The 14,477-nt window shown below is 45.1% G+C and overlaps 1 protein-coding gene across 2 annotated transcripts in view; it reads right to left on the minus strand.

Moving 5' to 3' along the window:
- Positions 1–14,477, minus strand: part of CTNND2 (catenin delta 2) — a 473,556-nt gene that overhangs the window by 115,001 nt on the left and 344,078 nt on the right. For both annotated transcript variants that reach the window (XM_075542985.1, XM_075542984.1), the window contains exon 10: positions 8,224–8,397. In XM_075542985.1, coding sequence (XP_075399100.1) covers positions 8,224–8,397 — 174 coding nt within the window. The remainder of the gene's footprint in view (positions 1–8,223; positions 8,398–14,477) is intronic.

Consider the following 14,477-nt stretch of genomic DNA (forward strand, 5'->3'; position numbering starts at 1 on the left):
ACGCACATGGGAGGTTTGGGCATTGATTCCATGCCATTCCTTCCCCTGAAGGAAGGCGATCCAGCCCCACACCAAATGCCAAAGCCCATCACTGCTCTTTGCGTCAGAAAAAGGACGTTCTTGTCGATCTGCCGCCCCCAGCCCCTTGGCCCCACCCAGAAAGGAACAGAGCCTGTTCTCTAAAACTAAATAAGGAACCTAGAAAATGGAATAGGGAAGAAGTCAAAGTATTGGGTCAATGCTTATATCTAGAACAGTGACTATGAGCAGCACATTTTCATGCTGGGCACCCAGCCTTGCCATCTGCAGGGCCTTCGGCAATATCCCTGGGAATTCAGGCAAGCTGACCCATAAGGTGCCAACATCCAGGTTTCCAGTTATCTTTCCCAGCCCGGCTAATGCATTCTACATGTGCACCCTCTTTTAATTATCCAAATCTCTTGAAGTTCAGCATTCTTCTTATTTTATAAGCCAAGAAACTGAAAGGCAAAGTGGGTGATTAACCAGCCTGCAGAGCCCTGCTTTACTAGCCGAGATCATGTAACTCCAAATGGTTGTCTGTGCTGTGGACAGTATTTCTTCCTCTGCCCTCATCTTCTCCCATCCGACCAATCCTCTATATTCTAGACATTGCCTGTCCCTCTCTGTCCATCCTTTCAAAGTGAGAAGAGAACCGGGCAGCATCTGAATAAGCCATAAAGGGAAGAATAGAACTTTGTTTTTCCCTCTAGGAAGCCCAGCCTATTCTACTCCCTGCATGTTAGATGGAAAGAAGATTTGGCGTTGGGGTTGGGAAATGGTTTGGGAGTAATAACAAAGGGCAGAGGATGGGCAAACATGCCCATAAGTGTGTGGTGTGAGGAAAGGGGATGCTCTCCCTGCATTAGCAGGAATACCTACACCGTCAACTTGATGCTTAAATGACTGATGCACAGCAGTGTGGAGATGTGTGTATGTGTATGGCTTATGGAAAGCTTCCCTGGTGGTGTAGTGGGCTGCATGTCAGGGTCCTACTCACAAAGACAGCAGTCTGAAACTACCAGAAGCTCCACTAGAGAAAGATGAGGCTCTCTATGCCTGTCGAGAGTTACAGTCTCGAATCCCCTAGGGGAAGTTCTACCCTGCTTGATCTATAGGGTCATCATGAGTCAGAATCAACTCATTGGCAGTGAGTTTTGTACATGGCAACTCAGAATAAAGTATTTACTTTTCCTTCAAAAGATGCTGCAAGTTTCCACAGTTTTCTTGATCTGCACTGTGATGTGTGTTTCATGGGCCAACCTACCAGTTTTGGAGTAGATCCTGTGGATAATCCTACATGTAGTCCCCATGTGGATCCCAGAAAGGAGATGCTAAAACATAGACAAGGTTCAAAGAGTGAAAGGCATGATGTTCACTAGAGTATCTGGGAAATGAAGAGCATTTCACAAGTGCTCTCAACAGAGAAATCCAGAAACTCACGTAGTTCTTCTGAAGGAGGAGTGAGGTAGAAGTCTTTTCAATAAACCGTAAGCTTCTGCAGACAAAATGAGGGTGCTAGGACCTGAGCATGTCAGTGCAGAGGGGAAGGACACGCTCTGGATGAATCAGGATGCCCTTTAGTAGAATGGTCCATGAGAGAAAGACAGGATGCTTACGGATTTGAAAGGATGAGGGCAAAGAGCAGGAGAGGAAGAGGAGGAGAAATAGGAGGAGGGTGATTTGGCCAGGAATAGCAGAAAAGAACCATGATACAAACTTTTCCTGGCTTTCCCAGAGAAGGATTAAGGCGGTTGATGAACCTCTGAAATAATCCCAGGTCACCTTTACCTAAGGAGTGTGGTGGTGTGATAGGTTATGAGTTGGGCTGCAAATTGAAAAGGTAGGCAGTTTGAACGCACCATAAAGATGGACAGGTGCAGGGACCCAAAGGGGCCCACCCAACTCTATCCCACAGTGATACTAACATGTACCTAACACTTAACACGTGTTAGGCACTGTTCTAAATTGTTTACATTCATTAATTCCTTCAATTCATATATCAACCTTTTGTGGTAGACATGATCATTGATCCCATTTTACTGATGAGAAAACAGGCATGGTGAGGTCCCACGGCCTCCAATGTTCTCCCAGAGTCCACGTGTGGAACCGTCATTCTCTTTCATCCTCAGAAAGACACATGCATTATGAATGTCTGTACTCACAGTTGATACAGTCCTTTAGAAACCAACCAATGAGCCTTGGACTCATTTGAATTAAGGTGCTGTGAAGAATATTGAAAGGTATCATGTACCGCCAATAGAACAAACAAACTTGTCTTGGGAAAGTACAGTCTGTTGGGAAAGAGGCTGTTGAGACAATATCGCTCATACTTTGATGTTGCCCAATATCTTGGTATGGTTTTGTTCGTGTTTCTTGTTCTTGGGATTTCTTGGCAGTTTGACTGGATCTATGGTTTTATGGTCTTCCTTTTAATTTTTCAGCCCCTATTTCCTACAAACTATATTTTCTCTGGCCCCTTCCTTCTGTTTCATTCTTCTTCTTTGGGGAGTCTGGCTATACATATATTGGGTTGCTTGGAGCTTATTGATGGTCTCCTCATCCTCCCTTCCCCCAAAGTTTCATTTTGGAAGTTTCTATTGATTGCTAAAATTCCACCAATTTTTAATTCTGCAAGGGAAAATCAGTTGTCAATGTCAACTTTTGTATTTTATTTTCATATATTTTCAACAGTATGTTTTAGTTGGGTCTTTTCAAGATTTCCCATATCTCTAACTTTTTAAACATATAGAATATAGCTACAGCAACTGTTAGTTTGCAATTTTAACATCTGTATCAGTTCTGAGATGACTTTAATTGATTTCTTCTCATTATGGATCATGTTTTTCTGTTTATTTCTTTGCAGGATAATTATTTTATGGAATGTCAGACATTCTTAATTTTCATTGGTTGCTTGCTGGGGCTTTCCCCCCTGTACACACTTTTTGCAGGAGCCATGGGTGAATAGTGGTTACCTGTTGGGCTGCTAACAGCTAAGTAGTGGTTACTTGATGGGCTGCTAAGGTCAGCAGTTCAAAATCACCAGCTGCTCCACTGAAAAAAGACAGGATTTTCTGCTCCCACAGAGAGCTGCCATCTCAGAAACCCACAGGGGCAGTTCTACCATGTTCTGTTGAGTTGCTACAAGTCAGCATTGAACTTGGTTCTGGGGCTTGTTAACTTACTAGAAAACTTCTGTCTCTTTCATTCTTGCTTTTAAGATTTGCCAGTAAGGATCAGAGCAATGTTTAGTGTAGGAATAGCTACTCCCCATTATGGAGGCAACAATTATCTGAATAATCTACCTGTGACTTTGGAAGTTTTCCAGATTGGCAGTCAAGAATGAAGTCTCTTCCCATTCCTAAATGACTGCCAAATCTTCTTCCCTCTGATCCCTTTGGAGAGTTCTTCCCCAGCTCTTGGGTAATTTCCTCACACAATGTGCTAGTCAGTTCTCTATTGGATATTCAAGGTAGCCTCTGCCAAAGTCAGGAGTTCTTTCTCGGCAGTAATCTTCTCGTTGATCCTCCTGTCTGTGAATTCAGGCTGCCTTGTTTTCTCTGAACTCTAAGCAACATCTGTTTGACTCAGGGGGTCTGCTGGGTTCTGCCTGGGTTGCTCCCTCCAATATTCATGGCCTGGGAAATGCTCGGAAGTCAGTGATCTGGGGAAGTCAGAGGGATCGCCTCATTTGCCTCCAGCCTCGCAGAAATCTCTACTCTTTGTTGTCAAATGCCCAAGGTCTTGAAAATCATTATTTAGTGTTTTCTTTCTTGTTTGCTGTTGCTCCTTGAAGGAAGGTCAATCCAGGCCGGGCTATTCCATCTTGGCATCTGGACTAGACGTAGAAGTCTGAGCTGCAGTGGTTTGTAAAACCTGAGATGGCAGTTCTGTGACTCAAGATGGCAGAAATCGGGTTGCTTTGATAAAAAGAATTCAACTAATACCAAACAATCGAGCCACCGGCTTCCTTTACAGCCAGTTTGGATACATACGGCCTTAACAGGTGCAGCCCTTTCTAACAGTGCTACTTACTGAGACCTAGCAGGGAGGAGCGCACAAAGTCCTGGGTGATGAGTCCCAATGATGTGGCCATGGCCCTGCTCCTTTCTATCGCCTTCCTTTCAGATTAGACCAATCCTTGGCCGGCTTTTGGCTACTCCTCTGAGTTTACTGTCCCAGCATAGAGCTGCATGGACACGGTTCTTTTTCTAACCTACTAGGCAGTGTGCTCCATGTCCTACTTGCATGATAACCTTCCAAAACGCGTCTTCCTTTATATTTAAACCTGAAGCCATGCGTTGCACTGTTCACTAGGACACAGACAATTCTCCTTGCCCAGAGATCAATGCACGATTCTTACTTTCAGTTGTTACTCTAGTCATCTTTTCTGGTTCACTTTTACATCTCAAAAGTGACTGCGAAGCTCGAGGCTGTGTTCTCTGTCTCTAGAGACAAGTCTCACCTTTCCCAGTAATCTTCTGTTATTGGGACCATCTGGTCAAAGATTCTGTTTGTTTTGGTTTTTTTTTTTTAGGTATGAAACCCATGTCCGTAAGAGACTACCTCACTGAGTATTAGTAAACTAATACCCCCATATTGCTTTATTCCATCTCATGTAAAACTCAGTGGGAAATTAAAGAGACACTTGGAGAATCATCAGATTTTAGGACAATATTCTGCATATAAAGGTGTCTGAAATGTTTGGCTTGATAGCAAGTCAAACACACACACAACAAAAACAAGCTCCCTGCCACCAAGTCGATCCTGAATTACAGCAACCCTATAGGAGAGGGGAGTAGGCATCTGTGGTTTTTGAGACTGAAACCCAGAAACTGGAGGCCGGTGGTTCCTGACTGCTGACCCTGAGGTGAGCATCCCAGTGCATAACCATGGTGACAGCAGGGCTCTCTGTAAGTCAGGAAGGAAGACACATTTCTACAATTTACAACTTGTGTCATAAGGTTCACTTACAACAAAACGAATCCATACACGAGAGTTGAAAGCACATTTATTTCAGCTTTGGAAATCTTCAAATGACTATATAGAATTGTTTTAATATTCTGTGATGAATAAAAAGTTATACTGTAAATAAGAAAAATGTATCTGAAGTCCATGTTGACTATGAACACATTTATCACTTGGCTTCCGCCATAATACCATTGTGTTTTTCTTATGCGCATAAACCAAGTAATGAGTGTTTTAAAGTTTAAAAAGTATTTAGGGCCATTATGAAGATCACGTTTGGTAGTGAAGTTTCCACAGAAGAAGAGTGCATATGATCTTCCCATAAAGAGAAGTTATTGTTTCAGATGATGAGGTCTATAAAAAGCTGTATCCATGAAAAATTCGGGTATTTTTCCTGCACATTTCTACTTTTGTTGGGGCTGTAAAACGTTAAGGATACTAAAAAAAAATAACAAAACCGAAACAATCAACAACGCTGTCTTTCCACAGCTATCATAAAAACACAGCCAAGTTCTCTACACATATTCATGAGGCACGCTGCCATTTTAGAGTCTAAATCAATCTGTTAATTATTACAAAATCAAGACGGTTTAAAAGGAAGATTTCAACGCTTGGTTTCTTCTACACAAGTCATTCTGAAATATTTTTAAAATGATAAAAGGCACTGTTTGGTTTACTGGCTATTTCCTTAAGTCTGCCCTGTAGATTGCCCATCTGTCCTTCTTGGTTGTCGTTCGGTGCGTCAAGTCTGCCTCACTGCAGAGCCTCTCTGTGCGACAGTGACACACTGCTCGGTCCTGAGCCTTCTGCACAATCGTTGTCTTTGAGCCCCCTGTTGCAGTCACTGTGTCACTCCATTCCCTGTGGGGTCTTCCTTTGACTGCTGACCCTGCACTTTTCCAGGCATAACGTCCTTTCTGATGACTGGTTTCTCCTGATAACACATCCACAGTCCATGACACAGAGTCTCGCCATCCTTGCTTCGAAGGGGCATTCTAGCTGGACTTTTTTTCCCAGATAGATTTGTCTGTGGAATTTTCAGTACTCTTCACCAATACCATCACTTAAATGCATCGGTTTTTCCTTGGTCTTCCTTTTTTGATATCTAATTTTTTCAAATGCTATGAGGGGCTTGGGAAGACCATGGCTTAGGTCAAGCACATCTCCATCCTCAAAGGGCCAGTGTTACTCTTGAAAGCTTTAGAGAAGTCTCTAACCTGTCGCTTGATTTCCTGATAGCTGGTTCCATGAAAATTGATTGTGGAAACAGAGAAAATCTCGACAACCCTCCCCGTAGAATATGACAAATTAATAAACTCTACACTGGATTTCAGTAATGTGATGAACTTTTAGGCTTGCTCATGTGACTGTATTAAGATCGGGCCTTTCTTATGTTAAGTATGTATATTTACAGCCACAGCTATGTCTTAACTATCTTCTGTTCTAGAATGATCAGGATAGTCATGAGGCGGATATCACAAAGAGTCTAAACTCTTCACTATTGGAATGGACATCTTTTTAAAGTCAAGTCTCCTAACACTAATGGCAACATTTAAACATTTTCATGATGAGATGACAAAGGGTCAGCATTATGAATATGTCAGTCCAATAAACAGGACAGGTAAGATATTGAAGAGATTCTGACCTCATGTTTATTAAAACACTACACACTGCCCTTACCATGGAGGGTCTGAGTCCCAGAGTGGAAGAGGTAGTCCCCCCACGTGTCGTGTGTAATCTGATGTGGGCTGAGTGTGGGCCTGGCTGCTCATCTTGGTCTGGAATATGAGCAACTGCTTCTGGAGGGTGCACTGAAGGGCATTCTGCATAAATGAAGGGGCTTTCAGAAATAGCTTTTGTTGCGTGATATCAACTTTGGTTATTCAAGACTGTTCCATTTATTTCTCAATACTCTCAATTAGCCATCGAAGAAGCGACCAATCAAGTGTTGGGCTACGCGAGTTGAGGTGTTACACCTGAGAAAAGAGAAAGTGCTGCAGCTGAGACCCGGGCAGTGGGACTGATGGATGGCAGAAGGGAGAGAAGGGCAGGCTTGGCAGGTTTCCCGAGAAGAGAGGGTTGAGCTCCACCGCAATGCCCTCCCATTGAACTGGGGTTGCTGAGAATTGTCTAGCTAAGGATTTATTTACATGACCAATGTTGCTGTGAAAAAAAGTGAGCATTCAATAAAAGAATGATTCCTGAACACCCCAAGTCTCATGCTTTGAATGGAAAACAGGTAGCAGAAATCTAAACTGGCTTTCTGGATATTTACCACAAATGCCTTCCTTGTTGTAAAGCAGAGTTCTCACCCTTCCTATTGCTGCGACCCTTTAATGCAGTTCCTCATGTTAGGGGGACCTCGTATGTGGGCATATCTGCATGTGGGCAGACCCGCCTGGACAGATAGAGCAGTGGTGTCTTGGTTCCTAAGACCATTGGAATTATGGTCTTAGGTGACCCCTGTGAAAGGGTCATTTGAGAACTGCTTTTCTAAAAGGATACAGTTTTTTTTGAGTGTGCAACCACAACAAAAATTGGTGTCCCACAACTTCGTAATTCTCCATTTCATGAATCTCTTTCTACCCCAAAGAAGGCTTGGGGAAACTTTCCATGAAAATCAGCCCAGAATCAGCGGGTGTGCACGAGGGCTAAGAGAGAAAGGGCATCTTCGGTTCCTCTCTAAGTCTGTAGATGATTTCGCATTGTGGACAAAGGTCATTAGGAACACTAGTCTCATGATTTAAACATGCCTGTGTCCTTCTCCTTTGGGGGACCCTCGAGCTGTGAGGACAGAGACTTTCCAACTGTGCGGGGAGGGTGTAACCCGGGGCAGCATGAGGAAGGCTCACATGGGCTTGGGTTGAGGTCTCAGCTTCCTTTAACAGTCAACGGTAGGACTTCAAACACACCGAACACGTCAGTGCCCCCTGAAAAAGAAGGGATGCACCTGCCCATATAAGACCGAGAGCCCCTCCAGTATTCTCTGAGTCCACACTTCTGTCCACTCCTGTGAGGTATGAGTGGCTGTCTTCAAGGCCCCCTGAGCGTGTTAAGGAGACTTTTTGGAATGGGATGCCTTTCTGAGTACAAGTGCTCAATACAACGGGCTTCTCTGGAGTATCCTTCAAAACTGTACTGAACTGCTTTTCCGCCTCCCCAAACTGGGCTTCCGCTTATTTTCAAAGGGCTGGCCATCATTCCAGATTTTGCTTTATGGTAATGAACTAGTCATACCTTCCAGCTCCCTGCAGCCAAGTTCTGCAGGGCGCCTGCCGCCCCTTCGAGCGTGTCTGGATTTGAGCACTCAGAGAGCAGCGTGAGGTAGGGTTTGACTACAGATGGGTGCCACAGCAGCTGGATCCCTTTGGGTGGTTCTGCGCAGTCTGGAAGAGGTCCTACTCCATCCCACTGGTGGAAGGAAAACGAGAGCAAACACTGAGTTACATTCACTTTGAATCAAATCCAAGGAAACACCAGAGGACGCCCCCGCCCCACTTCCCCCTCAGGAAAGATGGCTCATATGTACAAAGGACCATCAGCCAGGCATTACAAGTTGACCATGATGACAACGAGGTATCCACTTGGGCCCATTATCGGGATACCATTCGACTGAACAAGGCAGGGTGCAAAGCAGTGTGGGGCGTGTGCCTCCAGCCAACGGGAAAGCATCACAGACATCTCTAACGGCAATCGAAACAAATGCACCTCTTTCCTTACTTGTCTGTGCATTTCCAGATTTCGGTGCCCTGGCCTGTGAAATGTTAAAGCCGTAAAGAGGGAGAACAATGATTCTGATCTTTGATCACACACAGTCTTTTGTCGGGGGGGGGGGGGGGGGAGCAAAGCACTTAATGAGAGTAAGGATGAGGGAAACAATGACAAAGCTATTGAAACGATTTCTATATTCACCTTGGAGAAAATCACAGTAAAACCAAACAAGCCCTTGGTAGTTTTTGAGTCTAGGTATGAGGCTATTAAACTAGTGTGTTTGTGTCTACAGATAAGATCTCTTTAAAGAAACAGTCTGAATAATTACATAAATTAAGACGTCTTGCACGTATGTTCTGTCCTTAGATATTCATGTATTTGCATGTATGTCTCTATAGATGTGGAGTTATGTGCACACATGAGTCTTTATATAGGTGTGAAAGTAGGTAAATATATATTCATGTCTCTCTCTATATATATAACTATATATACGCATATACACATACATACAAGTATATATTTCAGGATCTGAGGAAGTTCCTTTGTTCGGAAAATATTATTGTAAGAAAATATAAGCTTGCTTGCATCTTTGCAAGGTAAAAGATTGAAATAGTGATAGAGATAATGGAACTGTCGCAAATGATTTCGAGAAGTGTGTCATGCATTTTCCAACACAAAAAATAGCAGCCTACGCCTTCTTTCAGCTTGGCTTAAGCTGCGGCTAAAGCTAAGAGAAGAATGAGAGGATGTTGGACATCCCCTTCAAGGTCATTTCCAATGAGAGTGTCACTCAGTCTCAACTGTGTGACAAGGGCATTCAGTGTGGGCAGACTTTTGTTCCTTCAGCCAGAGCCATTTCTGAGGTGCTCGAAGATGCTTTTGCAACTGTGAATAGACTGTCTATGGGGTGAGTGCATCTCTTCTAAATATAAGGGGAACAGAATCAAAAATAAACCAGCGGAGGCTCCTTAATCCTGGTTCTTTATTGGAGTGAATCTGGCCACCCAGGCTAAAAAGACTCAGCCGGGCCAAGGCAGCAGTCATTTCTGTCGGTGTGCAGACTTCAAAGCAACAGCGAGGCTGCTGCCTTCTCATGGGACACCAATTTGGAGTCATTGCATCTACCTACTAGTGCAACAGGATGGGAAACAACTATTCCATTTATTGTTGTTGTGTTAGGCGATTTTTTTTATCATTTTCTATTTTGCTGGCTCCATAAGTATGACAAACTATTACCTTTCCTAATAATATTAGGGAAAGTCAGTTCACAATCCATGAAACTCAACGTGTATGAGATATCCCTATCATGTAAGGGCTCATGTGATAATCAGGGTGATCGAGAAGTCCTCTATACATACTACATATTACATGTGTACACACACACACACACACACACACACACACACACACACACACACTCACAAACCATGAGAGCCAAAGTATAAGCCACTACAAAGCGGAGTGTTATCCTTGGCTGGGTTTCATCTTGTTCCCCTGAAATGTCGGCTTCATAAGTGAGGGTGAACGGTTACATCAGTAGACCATCTGCTTCTGCGCTGACATGAGATCTACGCAGCTCTTAAACCCTTTGGTCGCAATGCTTTCTCAATGGCTGCAGGGAATATCTGAAGGCAGGTTAAAGCCCCTCTGAGGAGAATAGGGATTATCTTTGATGGCTCCTACAGATGGAGTTCAAAGGGATCTCCGTGCGAATCCACACCCCTGATGCCACCCTGGCGTGTTAATTCCCAAGAGAACGACCTTGCTTCAAAGCCAGCGAACATATCTGACCTTTAGCTCGGTATTTTATTTGAACTTTCAGTGAGTTAATAGGACGTAAAAAGTATCCTCTGTCCGTTTGAAAATAAATTTTCATCACCATTAAAATGGCTGGACAGTTTCTTGCTCAGACACTTGGGATTGCATGGTCTAGCTCATTTATATCACTGCGTGTCGGTCAGCATGTGGCACCATGTTGACTTACAAGTTGCTGTGATGTCGGAAGCCAAGCTAGCAGTACTTCAAATACCAGCAGGGTCATCTGTGGGTGGACAGGTTTCAGCAGAGCTCCCAGACAAAGACAGACTGGGCAGAAAGAGCAAGCGACCTACTTCCAAAAATCAGGCAATAAAACCCTTATCTATCACCATATGTTTGTTAGACAATAGCACAGGAAGGGGCAAACCTACCCTGGATCATAAGATGGCTCAAGACCAGGCAGCTTTTTCGCTGCTATAGGACAGTCCCCACTGAGCTGAGGTGGACCTGATGCTCATGCATTCCCACTGTCAACATCAACCAGGCTGTTGGGCAAGGGTGATGTTGGGAACAGAGTGAAGCCGTGAAACAGCTCCGCAGGGACCGTTCAAGGATAACCTCTTCCAGGGAGGATCCCTGGGAAATCATCGCAAGGCTTTCACCAAAGAGGAAACATGTCACTCAAAAAGTATTGCCGCTAGACTTCTGGTTCATACATGCACTAATTGACTTTAAAGAAAGCATGTTTAGACGTGTCTCTGCTATAGTTGGATGGCTTCTCACAAGTTCTCAGTAATACATTTGTCTTTGTCTTGGCTGTGAGCTGCATGGTCAGCAATTCAAAACCATCCACAGCTCCACGGGAGAAAGACTGGGCTTTCTACTCCCGTAAACAGTATCAGAAACCCACAGGGTGTCGCTATGATCAGTATCGACTCGATGGCAGTGAGAGTAACTTTGGGGGACTTAAAAAATAAGGTCCTGTCCAGACAGTGGCTTCCAAGGGGACCTGCTGGGCCAAGGCAATTGGATTGAACACAGAGAGATCAGCTCAGAAAGTTATGTCATTTTTTATTGTGGTGGGAGGGTGGTTTGAAAGAGGTCATCTGCATGGAATTTCTCAAAGGACACCTGGTGCTCAGGAGGACTTGTTATGAGGGCGTTTTAGAAAGGGGGAAACTGCACTGGTGGGGAAAATGTTGGGAAAGTGGCTCAGAGGATTCCTGACCATGCACCTGCTCATTCTCCGATGGTCAGGAGGACTGTCCCACGGAATTATTTTGGCTAAAACCTTACTCCATTGACCACCCTCCAGCCCTGATCTTGCCTCTTCAGAGTTCCTTGTGGGCCTCGAACTCAGAAGAACATTTCAAAGGACTTCAGCCAGAGTCCCGGGAGGACGCCCAAAGTGCCATGTTGACATGCTGTGGAAGGAAGTGCCCAGAACACCTGCGGGTGTCTAGAGATGGGACACCACCTGTGACATGGGTAGGCCTAGATGGCGGGCATATGGAGATGACACCTTCCAATTTTGATATTTTTGCTTAACAATGGTTTCGATGACTTTTAGAGCAATACGTTTAGATGCACTTTGACGCATTTAACTGGAAGACCAGCTGTTCTAAAATCTTTGGGAAAGGGGCATATTGTAGGGCAGCAGGGGCTGAGTTTTTACCACCACCCAAACACTGCCTGGGGAGTTACTGGCCCTCACCCAGGAGGAGAGCCAGGCTACGTCGATGAACCTCTGCAAGTTGGGTTTGTCGTGGGCTGGATCCTGAGGTTAGAAGACCGAACATTTTTCAACAGCTCGAGAAGGACACAGTTTTAAAAAGGAAAATGCAATCAAGTCAGGATTGTTTGTTTTTGATGCAGCCAAGGAGAAGGCTCAACCGAAGACACGAAATATTTCCACAGAACAAATGGAGGTGATACTACCAGAGCCTGATTTGATAATATATTCCGCATTGTTATCGAGTTAGGAGGCACGCGCGCGTGCACACACACGCACACGCACACACAGCGTGCAAGTGAGTGCGTGTCTGTCTGGTTTCGTTCCTCTGATAGCAAAACCGTAAACTCTATTTCTAGCGTTGTGGTTCTTGTGCTTGTTAGCTTCCCACTGCTCTGAGTTGCTTAGGACTCACGGAGTTGAACTTGCTCTGCAGGCTGTAAATCTTTACGGGAGCAAACGGCCTCCTCTTTCTCTCATAGAGGTGACGGTAGGTTTGAACTGCTGACCTGAGTGGTTAGCACCTGAGTGCTTTCACTGCTGGACCATCGTTGCTCTTGAGGTGACTTTAAGGGCACTGTGGGTGGGCGTCATGGAGTGGATTCGGACACATAGCGACCACAGAAGGGAACACTGCCTGCCATCCTCGCGTTTGCTGGGTTTGCACTCTGGGTTGCAGCCACGGTGCCGATGCACCTGGCGGGAGTGGTGGCCTCATTTTCTCTCACTGCACCTTTAGAGCTCCTTCATTGGTTCACGTGCAAGAGTTTAGAACACCCCCCCCCACACACACACACACGTAGGGCTCACAAAGCTAAGAGCGAGCAGGATCTAATCAGGGGCATTCAGCTTGTTCTGCGTCTGTCTATGTTGTGGTAGTGGCTCACCTAGTAAGCCAAACTAAACAGAAAAACACAACACCCCAAACTCCCTGTCATTGAGTTGCTTCCAATCGTAGACAGACCGTATAGGACTGCTCTTGTGGGACTCCAAGACTAGACGTCTTTCCAGGAGTAAAAGGCCTCTTCTTCTGAGGAGGGGCTGAGGGTTTTGAACTGGTGACTTTGAAGTCAGCAGTCCAATGGGTAGCCTGCATAAGCACGTGCTGGGAGCACAGGCTAGCTTCACGATCTGGTCAAGGAACCGTCTGGGTGCCAGGCTGCCAGCAAAGCAGATATAACCTGTGGCAGGAACATGTTCTGTCAGTAGACAGATCAGAGAGCAAGCCAACAACCCAGTGGATTTGCTGCTGTCAAACGGAGGTGTGGTGGAGCCGTGGGTAAGGGCTTCCCAGTTAACCACAGGTCTTCAGCTCACACTTTGCCAATCAAACCCTGGGAGAAGGATGGGCTGTCTGCTATGGTACAGAGGGACAGTCTCCACACCAGTTCTCCTCTATCCCATAGGGGCACTAGGAGTCAGAAATGACCCCATGGCAATGGGTGGGGAACACATTATCTTATTTTTTTTCCTGCTGAGTTCCAAGGTAGGGCCATATGGCTCGGGCCAGTGTTTAAAAATCAGTGGACATCTGACATCATTCATTATCTACGGCTACCTAGAATGGGACATTGGCATTCTCTTTGCCTGAAACCGCAAAAGCTTCTTCCTTCCAGTTGATTCTGGACCCGCGATGACCTTGTAGAAAGTTTCCAAGGTTATAAGTCTCTACGGCAGCAGAAAGCCTCATCGTTTTTTCCAAGAAAGCGATGCTCAAAATCCCTCTGGAGAGAAAGGAAGAGGAAGCCCACCATGTTAGAAGTCAAGTACCCACTGCCACATGGGCCTACGAGGGGTCTGGATGAGCCGTGGTCAGCGAAGGCAAGGAAGGGGGTGCCAAACCACCACTGCATGGAACTATCAGGTCAGGAAGAAAATCAGACAGATGTGGGATGTGTTCAGTATGAATTTGAAAAAAGAAAAGAAAATCTTCCTTTGGGCTTGCTTTGACTACTTTTTCTTTCCCTGTGGTTTAAACTCTATTTGGAAGATGCCCATCTTCGTTGGAAAGGCGATGGAAGAGCGGAGCCCATTTATTTCTCCTATGAGATAAAGATGGGATCGAAAGATAAACATCAGCATGTTTAAGAAGCGAGACAGAGAATGCCTGCACCTGCCACCAAGAGGCTGCACCAGCTAGGGGTGCGTGAAGACGCAAAGACTGATGGGAATCATCCCATCCCTCAGTTTCACGGGAATCCCCGGAGGAGCAGGATACACAGGAGACTTTCAGCGTCTTCCCTCAAGTCAGTCCCAGTCTCTGACTTCCAGAATCTGCTCCATGGCACTG

Source organism: Tenrec ecaudatus, chromosome 2 (genome assembly GCF_050624435.1).
Source record: "Tenrec ecaudatus isolate mTenEca1 chromosome 2, mTenEca1.hap1, whole genome shotgun sequence".
NCBI lineage: Eukaryota > Metazoa > Chordata > Mammalia > Afrosoricida > Tenrecidae > Tenrec > Tenrec ecaudatus.